This window comes from Lycorma delicatula, chromosome 5 (assembly GCF_047948215.1).
Source record: "Lycorma delicatula isolate Av1 chromosome 5, ASM4794821v1, whole genome shotgun sequence".
Taxonomy (NCBI): domain Eukaryota; kingdom Metazoa; phylum Arthropoda; class Insecta; order Hemiptera; family Fulgoridae; genus Lycorma; species Lycorma delicatula.
The window spans coordinates 42,997,506-43,010,350 of record NC_134459.1 but is presented as its reverse complement, the minus strand read 5'-3'; the positions used below and the strand labels follow the sequence as shown (position 1 = coordinate 43,010,350).

At 26.0% G+C, this 12,845-nt stretch overlaps 1 protein-coding gene across 5 annotated transcripts in view; it reads right to left on the bottom strand.

Annotated features, from left to right (window-relative positions):
- LOC142324897 (solute carrier family 25 member 44) overlaps positions 1 to 12,845 on the bottom strand; it is a 51,402-nt gene that overhangs the window by 18,453 nt on the left and 20,104 nt on the right. For 3 of the 5 annotated variants that reach the window (XM_075366006.1, XM_075366005.1, XM_075366007.1), the window contains exon 5: positions 12,119 to 12,298. In XM_075366006.1, the coding sequence (XP_075222121.1) occupies positions 12,119 to 12,298 (180 nt within the window). Of the gene's footprint in view, positions 1 to 3,542; positions 12,299 to 12,845 lie in introns of those variants that run through there. The other 2 variants (XM_075366009.1, XM_075366008.1) reach the window with 2 other exon arrangements.

Genomic DNA, 12,845 nt, shown 5'->3' with positions numbered 1-12,845 from the left:
AAAATGTATCATTCGAAAATAACATTTAAAATGCAAATATACTAAAATTGAAATAAAGATAATATTTTTACAATGACTATGAAGGTTCCTCTGATAATAAATTTTCTTAAAAAATAATTTTAAAAAATTTCAAGTTATTTATATCAAAATACTTAAATAAAAATTGTTGATTGATGAAAGATTATATGGAACATTTTCTTATCATTCAAAAAGAAGAAGTTAAAAGTATTAATACAAACTCATAGAAAAAAGCTGCAGTGATAAAAATATATCTCCCTATAAAACTAAGATAAAGTATTAATTGGAACTGCAAAATAATTGATATAAAATTTTTTTAGACGTGACCGGCTGTGACCTTGAACCGATGCCCACACCTCTTAGCCACTATCAGTCACTGCAATGGTGGCAGTTCAGCAGAAAGTACAGTGTTTTGTGGTTAGCAAAGAATAAATCTGTATAAGACTTTCCAGTGTGTTTATGGCAATGATCTCCCTCATAAAAACAGCATTAGATGGTGGTATGAGCAGTTTAAGGAATCTGGCAACGTGGAAGGGAAAAAGTTCCCTGGATGGCCCAAAACAAGTGACGAAGCAAGCAGTTGAACACAAAAACTGTATGTTTACCTGCAAGTAGACCTAATAGAAAAAGAAAGTAACATTGCTGTAATTTTTCAACAAGACAGTACACCCCCACACTTTAGCCTAGCTATTTCATAAAACAAAATAAGTAATGATAATTTTTAACTTTTGACAGTTTTCTGTTCGTTTGTGTGTATAATACAATTACAAACAAATACATTTCTGATTTTTTAAATGAAATTTTATAGTATATTTTCTTAGATTACACAGAACATATTTACGAGTAATGATTTTTTCATGAAAGCTTCTGTTTCCAAATAGTCCTCCCATCTTTCTTAGACATTGACAAAGAAGAGAAGTATAAAGGAGAAATTGGTGTTCTCAAGTTACACAACAAACTAAGTAATCATGTGGTCTTCCTTTCAATTTACCTTCTTGATTTAAGTGATCACTTTTAATCCCTCAATGACTAGACATACACATCTAACTTTTCCACTATTTATTCAATCCTTATATCACTACACAATATTACATACTTAACCTCATGATGACTTTTGATAAACATTCTGACTACATTCTGGAGGAAAACGCCTGCCTTGTAACAATCCTAATCACCACACCACGCCTTTGTTCCTAGTCCTAATGGGCTTTACAGGAGGTTGTCTTTTAGACCCTCTAAACCTGATAACACATCACAGTCATCAGTTCGGCCTCTATAAGGATGCCACTGATGCAAATTCCTTGGCAGATATTTCCATTAATGTATTTACACAACTTACTATCGCTTTCGTATGGTTTCTTATAACCACAACCACCTACCATAACATACAACCCTCAATAATCGCATTAACCAATGATCCCTGCACCTTCCCCTAATACCAAAGGTTTTACACAAACATTTTTTCCCATATCTGATTTCAGTTAGACTATACACTTAAAACATTCTTGATTGAGTCTTTTAAACATAAAAAAAACTACTCTCAAACCAACAACTATTCAATTTACTCTAGGTTTTCTTGATTCACTCAAAAATTAAGAAACAGATTCACATATTTAATAAGCTTCTAATGAAAATATGTTAATGGTTGCATGAATCCCATAGCCACTTCTTTTAATTAAAAAAAAAACTGTTACTAAAGAACATATTTTCTTAAGTTAATTTTTCTAAATTATTCAACGAGTGAACATTAAAGATATTTAAATAAGTATGTAAACATAAAATAACTTAATATAATTAATATTAACCTAATGCAAATAATTAGAAAGTATGCAATGTAAATATTGTATAAATGCTGACATACATTATGAATTATCAATAAACATAAATATGATCTAAATCAAATAAATATTTAACCTATAAACCTATAAATATCTGGCATCTTAAAGTAAGATGCATTAATTAATCAATAAACCATGAAGTGAGATTCATACAACCTTATTGAAAATAAACATTGGAATTAGTGGAAGTATATACTTGATTGTTAAATTTCAATGATGGCCAGTTACTTTGAAAACAGCGCTTTTTATGTAATACAGCAAGATAAATTTTTTGTGCTCGCTAAACCTTCCATGATCAATTACAACCAACAATTCCATATTTTACTTTAATTTTAGTTTTATTAATCCTATTTCATTATGGAGCTAAATTGAATAAATGCAGTCATGTCAGTAGAACAACTAGTTGTGTATAAAAAAAGTAATTTTCTAAAAAAATCCATTTATTTTAAATGTTGATGACAAAATAATTGAGCATTAACAGAATAAAGGAAGCTGTGCAGCACAATGACAGTATCACAAAAAAAATCTACAGCATCTGCAAACGCATAGCTGATGTAAACTAGTTAATTAACAAAAAAAAAGAATCCAGTTATATAATTCAGTAATACAGAAATTCATAAAAAAATTGCTATACTTAAAAATATTTCGCACTCAAATCTTACATTAATTTTTTGTTCATTATAAAGATGAAAAATAAAAAATTAAAATCTTTCCCCCTCTCCAAAACTGATATATATTAAGAAAAAAAACAGAAAAACTGAATTTTATAACAATTTTTGATTTATAAAAAAAAAACACTGATCCTCAAAAACAATGAAGTAATAAATTATAAACTAAAATTTATATTTTAATATATATATATATATATATATATATATATATATATTTGTTTATTTATTTTAAAAAAGATATGTAAAAAATATGTTTTTTATTAGTAATAATTATAATTGCTGAAATTTTTATAATTCCATAGCTATATGGTACATTGTCACATCTAAATTAGGAGTAATTCACTTAAGGTAGTCTTTTGTGTAACAGTTTTCATATATAATACATACATTTGTACGGAAGAGCATTTTAAATCTATGATACAGTTAGTTCTTTTACTGCCACTGATGATAAATTATCACTCAGTTATAGGCTAAAAATACACATGTTTGGCTGGGAAGAAAATTCACCTTCTCTATTCATGAATAACATAATATTAACTCATTTTATAAAAATTAGTTTCTTTTACATTCTATACAGCTGGTTTTTAAACTTAATTAATAAATACAGTTTTTTACTAAAAGAACAAATCAATTAAAAGCCTCCACAAAAATATTATTTTAAATAATATAAAAAAGTATAATACTAATGCAGATTAAAAAATTCTTAATTTGTGCTTTTATTTTTAAAAATCTCTACCGAGAAGTGTTTTTTATTTTTTAAATTAATCTTGATGTACTATTTTATTAAAAAAAGCTCTGCTAAAAAAAAATTATTTTAATAAAGTACAAATTAACATTTATTTAATAAATGAAGTTCAACAATGAGAAATCCATTAAAAAAACCTTGGTATAAAGGACAATTTTCTTTTATTTTAAGTATTAATTTATATTAAAAATATTTGTTTATTTAATTTACAAACTATATCAGGCAGGTATACTTAAAAAAAAAGAGCAATATATTTTTAAAGAAAATGTATCCACAATAACAATTTTTTTTATTAACTTTTTTTAAAATTATGGTTGGTAATATTTTTATCAAACTGACATTACTTAACATAATTTAATAACTTACAATGCAAATAAATTTATCTGTATGAAGAAACATCCATAATTAATTAACACTACTAACAGCTACTTTAGAGAGGTCCTAGGCAGCAATAGAAAGGTGTACTATGAGGCCAAGAATTACAGAAAAAAGTCTCAATTCATTTAACTTTTTAATATTCATTAAATTTAATTTTAAACTCTTTTTAAGTGAGTACTTTAAGTGAGTACTAGTTTACATATATAAGTAAATAACAGATATAACAATAACAATAAAATAATATAAATTGCATTCTTAACTAATTATATACAAATGCAGAACATACTTTTTTTCTAACAAATAGTAATTCTACTGTAATAATAGTTGATTCAAAGTATTTTATATTTAATATAAATTATGTACTATGTAACTAATTTACTATGTTTTTAACATATACAACAATCTACACCTTCCTAACACTAAAATTAATGTTTATGTAATGTAGTAATATTATTTTAAGAAAAAAAAAATCCTTTTAATTACAAAACATTGTAGTCAACTTTTGATCTACAAATGATATTATTATTCAGTTAGTAGACCACCATGAATGTTATAGCATAAATAAAATCCTTTACTGCTAGGAAATAATTAAAAGATTTAAACAAGAATAAAATAATCAGATCTAATAATATACTAACTGAATTACTATGCTGTCTGAAAGAAGTTGAACATTATACACAATAAGAGAGTTACATATTTTAGACAGTTATACACATTAGCAAGCAAAAATATATGAGGCTGAAAAAGTAAAAAATATGTGTGAACCAACTACACTATCATACATAAATTTAAAATGAATATCTATTAGAATAATTTACAGGTGAATAGAACATGTAGGAAAAGCTGCATTAGATTGAAATGGTGCATACTGAAAGGTAGAAGTCAGACTTAAATAGAATTATGCCAGCTAGATGACATTTATAGATCTTGAGAAGTTATTTAATAATGTAGGGAAAGTTTCTACTAAAATATAGGGATTTTTGTTTTTGCAATTGGTTCAAGAATAAAATTACAGTGATTATAATAATTAAAGGTGAAGAAAGGCAACCTCTGCCTAAGATAGGGAGTGTGACAAGGAAATCTGTCAGTGTTGAATTTCAACTTGTACACAGAAGAAGCAATACATGAACTGAAGGAAAGATTTTACAGCAGAGGAGGAACTGTAGAAGAAGAGAAAATAAAAATAGTTTTTGACCAGAGGAGATTTCACTATTTAAATAATAAAATTACAAAGACTGTGGGGAAAACATATGTCTGAAAGCATCAAACAAGACCTAATAATTTGAAAGAAATTATTAAAAATATCTATGTGAAGTGAATCATTTAGTGTAGCATTTCATAAAAGCAAAACATTGACAATTAGAAAAGAATAATTAAGTCCCAAAGAGTTATAACAGAAGTATATTGAAAATTCAGTTGGTTGATTAGCAAAAGGGTTTTGTTAATTTAGTTATAGAGGAATGTGTAGGAGATAAAAAACTGTAGAACACAAAAAGTTATACTTATAGGTTTGATAAAAAAATATGTGAAATTTTAGTTTTTCTCAAAAAAATCTTTACTAATTCATCAATACTGATTCTATCACCGTCAAATTTTACCTTTTCAGATATAATAACTTTGTGCCAGTGCTTTTTCCAATCTTTGAAGCACCTCTGGAAATAATTTCAGGTATGGAGTTTAGCTCCTTCACCGATTCTGTTTTTATTTCTTCAATCTTGGCAAAACATCATCTTTTATGTTCTTTTAAGGTTGGGAAACAGAAAGAAGTCACACGGGGCCATGTCTGGTGAACACACAAGTGAGTTATCATAATGGTATTGTTTTTCGCCAAAAATTCATGAACAAGCAGTGAAGTGTGAGCAGGTACATTATTGTGGTGCAATTGCCATAAATTATTTTGCCACAAATTCAAGTGTTTTCTGCAGATTACATCATGCAAAAAGTGTAGGACTTCCTGCTAGTAATCCTTATTGACTCTGTGATGGTGATTTGACGATTGTCCATAATCATTTTTTCCACTTTTTTTATATTGTCATCAGATGTTGATGTGTTGAAACATATAAGTTATATCAATGTGACAATCATCATCTTCATGGCCTTCTTGGAAATGTTTGTACCACTTGTAAGAATCGCTGAAAGCAACATTCAACATTTCTAATGCAGTGCTGCACTTATTCCAATCTTAAAGCAAAATTTAATGCAATTTCTTTGTACCATTTTTAAAAACATGTGTAACCAACCATACCAAAACATGTGTAACCTTTTTGACAGCCTAAGTAAATTAGGCATCCAATATGGCTACCAACGTAAACATACATTAGAGACAAGTGTACCAACAAAACAAAGAAAAAAATTTGTGACAATTGGACTCGTACAGCCTGGGAAATTAAAAAATTCCACATATTTTTTTATCAAATCTCATGAATGTCACCCTTCTAAACAGAGTCCATGAAAAATATTAAAATGAGGTATAATAATTCAAGTCATCACAACAGTTAGTCAATGTTGACTACAATTTGATTAAATATATATATCAAAATAAATATAAAAACAATATTTTTAAATTTTACTGATAAAAAATATACTAACACAACCAAAGAATCCCAGAGAATACTTCAAATAAATATAAACTTATTTTCCAATAAATTTATGTACATTTAAACAAAATCCCGGCAAGTTTAAACTGATTTTTTTCCATATATAATTTTAATTAAAAAAAAATTTTAAAGAGGAAAATGTAACAGAAATAAAAATAATGATACAAAATTAAACTCATCATTACTTCCTAATTATTCATCTGTTCAATTAATTAATTAAAATAATATAACAGGCTACATAACTTTATACATTGCCAAATACGTAAAATTATATTTTGTGTTAAAATAGAAATCACCATTAATTAACCAAAACAAAAATAAGTTCTGAACACAGATGACTTAAATATAAAACTGATTCTATCTGTAGTATCCTTAATTTGTAATTAGCATTATTATGAGGATAAAATTCATTTTGTACAATTCCATGGTTAAGGCATTATTTTCCCTTAAGTCAACTCTTTTGAAGAAAAATAAAGACTTATTCATTACCTTTGTAAATTTTCATTATTTGTGAAATAAAAGTTTAATCAAATAAAATAATCTAAATGAAATGATAAATCACGCTACTACAGATTAATAAATAAATACAAAAAAAAAATATATATATATAGTTACTAAATGCATGTAATGTAACCAGTTTTTATCATAATAAAAAATATGTTTACACAATGACTTCCAACATTATTAACCATGACCTCTATGATGGAAACCAGTACCTTGCAGTTATTTTATCATTGACATCAATGGACTACTGAATGAATGATATTATGGCAGTGTTTAACTTTACTTTCCACATCACAGGACTAGCAAGACTAACATGTATATTCTGTTATGTAGAAATTAAAAATATATCAATATATATATTTTTTTTTAAATTTGGGATTTTAAAATATCATGTTATTTAATTTCACTCAAATTTTTCTGAATACATATCTATGTGAGAAGTAGATTCAATTAGTAATCCTTACAACATGATGGCAGGCATATCTTCAGTCAAGTCAGTTAATAAGTTATATTAAGTTTGTCTAGTAAATTCTTGAACTTTTTAAATAGCATTACTAATGGAATGAGTAACATTGATATCCTAGTGGCCAGATTGGGAAGTAACATAGCAGAGACTCAAATGCAATATTTTGGTTTGACATGATACTGTATCTGTTTATGTCGACTAATGTTAAATATGCCCAATGATTTTTATTGTGTTTAAAAATTATGAATTTCATAAATTACCAATTTATGTGAAAATCCGTGTTAAATTGGGAGATATTTGAAAAGTTGAAAACATTTTTGAATGAAGCTTTTAGCTGGACTCAAATATACACGTGATGAAAAAGTTTCAAAAATGCCCAAATTTCAATGATAATAATGACCCTCATTCAGGCTGATCATCAACCTCCAGAATTTATGAACATTGTGAATGTCAGAGAAGTCATTTAAGGACCCACAGAATATTAACCTGAAATGATAAATGTGTTCATGAAGCTATCAGAAAAAAGACCCAAGGCTGAAGGTTAAAATGATGGATGCTCCATGTTAAACAATAGAAATACTGTTTGCTGTTAATCTATCAGTTTTTTGTAAATCGTAAGATAAGAATCATTAGATGAATCCCTTATTTGATTGATCTAGCACTTATTATTGGATAAAAAATTCTACAGAAAGTTTGATAGACATATAATATATTGTGATTATTAATATTATACAAAAAATTTAAAAAAAATAAAATTTCTATTTTGAAAACATTTCTCTCATTGAAATGAAAAAAAACTTCAGGTTGATTAATAAAAAAAAATGCATTGCAAAAAATGACAAGCTGGATTTTACCTTCTCACTAATATAACTATAACACACCAGTATTAATTGAAAGTCATCAATTATGAAACAAATGAAGTGAAGCAATATACTTTGCATACAGTTTATTATATGAACTCTAAAGTAATTTCTGTTAATATATCCTTTTTTCAATTTTCTTTCTTCTATTTAATTTTCATTAATTCAAACACACACATCCACTAAACCAAGACAGCTATGAAGGTAAAAGAATGAACATATGAACTAATTCCATTACTTTATAGGAAAATGAGTACTGATTTTAATTATACTATTTGTACACCTTTGTATTTATCAATTCTCATATTCTTTTAGGAAACTATTTTTTTCTGATATGAAAAAACTCTCTATTATTTTTAACTTTTCAATAATAAATAAAAAAATAAAAAACAATTTTTCAATTTTGTCCTTTTGAGGAATCAATGTCTAATTAAAAATTTGATGCTGACTGATTTGTTCCTAATTTAATGCTGCCAAATCAATGACATAAAAAAATAATTGAAAAAATTATTTTTTACTTTTTGGTTATTTTTATTTTTAAAAATTTAAAGTAGGGGCAGCCATCCAAAAAAAACCCCCATATAAAAAAGGTAAGAAACTGGAAACTAGATAAAATATGAAAGGTAACTGGAAGAAATATCACAGAAACTAATACAAATTGTAACCTAAGATAGAAATATCCATTTATTCCTTAGTTACTTACTTTTTAGCTAAGTTCATATTGGTACATCCATGTGATTAAGTCATAAAAGCATTTACTAACTGATTTTAAATCTATGTTTTACATTTAGGTCACAGTATGCAATTCTCCAACAAATTTTCTTGAAAGTTGACATTATAATACTTCAAATACCAGAATAACATCTGATATTAAGCAATGAAAATATACATATTTGTAAATTTTCCATGAAATTTTTTACACATCAAAAAACTACATAATTTTTTGTCTAAAACATCTTTTATTTAAGACATCTGGAAACATTATAAAAGACCATCAGATGAAATTCCTCCTTACAATGAAAAAATTAATGCTTTTGGTAAAAATAACCCTCAGTATACATAAAAATTACAGGTCAAATTGAGACCTCCTCCTTTTTATGGTTTTTCCATTACGATAAAAATAACATTATATATATATATATATATATATATATATATAAATAAAAAACATATTTTACTTATATACCTATATTAATTTCTTGGATTAACCAATCAGCTGTACAAACTTATAGATTAAATATACAACGTTTCACTTAGAATTCTCTAAGTTTCCTCAGGTGACTTTACACATTCATATGCACATCATACAAAATTCTCTTACATGAGAGAATTAGATGTAAGAGAATTTTGTATTATGTGTATGAATGTGTAAAGTCACCTGAGGAAACTCAGAGAATTCTAAGTGAAATGTTGTTTATTTAATCTATAAGTTTGTACAGCTGATTGGTTAACCCAATAAAGGTATTATTTTCAAGTAAAATATGTATTTTTATTATATTTAATTTTATTCAATCAAGAGGAAAATAAACTTAAATAAATTACATTTAAGTTAATATATATATATATATATATACACATACACACATTCATCATCCCAATGGTTTGTTCTTTTAAGTAAATATGTACAATCCTCTTCATTAGACATACTAACATGGCAAACATTAACCCTTGAAATCTTATAGATTTCAAGTTTCATTACTTTTTTTTAATGTTATAATTAAATATTCTTCTTTTTAGTATTGCTACTTCATCAATTTGCTTGGATTCATATGATTAAAAAAAATCTTGCCTGAATGGAGTTAAGTAGGGCTAGGGCAAAATAAAACTAACTAGAATCACTAAATGATGATCATGATAAATCATAATCATGATTAAACTGTGGTCACAATATTCAGATAAGAGACTAGTTTATGAAGTGAAGTCACTTTACACATCAATTTATGATATATAATTTCATAAAAAATTACTTTACATAATGGGTTATTAAAAAAAAAATAAAAATAATTTCCATAAAAAAGAATTTAAATTACATGCTACTACTATTAAAAGAAAATCCCAAAACAAAGATAAACTTCTACATATTATAAATTTATTTTAATTACTTTCCTACCACCATGACAATAAAAAATTCTGCCTATGTCTGCAATTTCATTAACCCATTCAGTGCCAGAGACATACATGACAGTTGCATCAGCCTTGTGTTTCCTCAGTGACTGGTGCCGCAACCAATGGTCTCTTACCTATTCTTTCTTTTTCTGTTTAGCCTCTGGAACCACCGTATCCATGATCTAGTACTCAAATCCGTAAATAAGTACGTAAGTTGATTTAATCAAGAATTTCTTTTTGTTAATTAACTTTTTTTTTTGAAATTTTGCTAGGATTTGAAATCAGAACTCTCAACTTCAAAATCAGCTGATTTGCAAAGTCAAGTTCACCATTTAGACACTTGGTGGGTTGGTCAACCTGCACAACTATTAACTACCCCATCAACCATATTCTTACTCTTTAGCTCTGAAACTTATGGTAAATATCATTTAATGTCTATCCTTCAACACAATCAAGCAAGCAGCCTTGAGTATAACTAAATTTTTATTTTTGTGCGTTAATATTTATAGTTTTGTATTTATCAAAATGATTTTTCTGTCAATTTAAATAATTTATTTATGTAAAATTCAAGGAAGTGTGGACAGTATATAATTATATACATAAATATTTAATTGTAAAAGTTCTATCAGTTGGTAAAATCTAAAATGTAAGTAACAATTTTTATTTTATTGCATTTATTTTGTTCAATCATTTCAGTTTCATTAATATTTGTATATTATTGTAAAACAGCATTATTTTTTTCAATAAAACAAAATCTCTCTTATATCTGTTTAATTTTTCCAGTTTAATTTTATTTCCTTTACTTTTAAGTTCTATCAAAAATTTAGCTTCTTTTTGACTATTCAAAATAACTGTTTGGTTTCATACAAGAGACTACATAACTGTAAATGCATTAAGTATACCCCCATAATAAGTGGTTTTTCACTTACCCTTTTCTTTGGTGCCATAAATAATAGTACTAGGATTATCAATCCTCTTTGTCAGAGTGCAATGAGTAGCTGTTGTAAGGGTGACTTTTTCTTTTCTGAGCATTAAGAATTTATAAAAAAATCTTTATTGATTACATATCTATTAGTTTGAAAATAGAAAAAAAAAATTGTATGTGAGGAAGGGGATAATAGCTCACATTTTTCAGGATGCAACAGTTGCATCAATGGAGACAAGAGAAAGAATTATTCTCATATGATCAGTAACTCAAATGTTGTGGCAAAAAAAAAAAATAGATAGAAAATTTTTTCCAATTTTTATTTCTTTTCTAAAGCGATTTAAACTAGACAGTATGATTTATTTTTTAATAACTATTAATTTTAAATTCCACACAGGCTAGACATGATAAAATATTTGGCACTGAATGGGTTAAAAATAACAGTGATAAGAAAAAACTACATTATAAACATTAAATTAATTTTTTTTTTAAATCTAAATATAAAAGAATTCTAAATAATAAAATTGCATTTACCATCTTTAAAAACCATTAGGATCCCACACTAAAAGAGTTAATAATATTTAAATAACTCTCAAAGATTTAATAAAATTACACTTTTGAACTATATTTTTCTGAAAAAAATATAATTAATGTTTTCTGGTAAATGATTTTCATTAACAAATTTTAATAATAAAACTTAAAACAATAAGAAAACCTATACTTACATAATTCTATTAGGTAATTCTTAATGGAATGGAACAGTTAACAGTATGTATTTCCTTTTATATAAATATATGGAGAATCAGATGAAATTACATTTACCTTTTGTTTAAACATTTAAGATAAATAATAATAGTAGTAATAAATAAATTTTTAAAAAAATCAGCAAACAAGTGCCTAATAACTATATACAAACATTTATTTAATTTATAACTACCTAACAATATTATAAATATATTTGGCATAATAAATTTATTACATGTGAAGTGCATTAAAATTCACCAGCGTACCATATCCTTATACTCCTGTCGAACACTGATCCTTTTTATAGTTTCATATCCCAATATGATTGAAAAACTGAAGCAGACTGACTGTACCAACCGTGCCGACAAACCTTTTGAAAACATCCATGCGCCTTCTTCATTCCAAAGTAATCTAAATGTTTTTAACATAGACTCTGTTCTTTGAACCTGAATGATTTGAAAGGAAAATTTAAAAAAAATCAATATCATTTCTTAAGCAATTAATAACAAATAAAATTAAGTTTAAGTATAATAAAGAGCATACTCTTTATTATACTCTTTTTTGTACTTAATCATAATTAAGCACACAAAATTTTAAGTTTCAAACTGGAAAAGATAAATAAAAAAATTAACAAATAAAAATCGAATAAATTATCTCTTCAGGAAGCAAATGAAATTTTTCATCACATCATTCTTCAGTAAATGTAAGAACAAGATATGATGAAATATTGTATTTCATTTCTTTCCATTATAATATGATAGTTTTCAACTATTTATTAAAAATTTCATCAAGAACTTTGAACGTAATGTAAATATGAATTTTCAATTATGGTGCGTACAAATATATTTGTTTATTTTTACAAGGGTCATTCAACAATTAATGAGAAAGATGGCAATAATGGAAAAATTATTTAATAGAGGTTGAAACTGTCTGATGTATAGACATTCCTTACATAAAAAAAGTCAGCTGTTTGAAAAGAATTTCCATTATTAT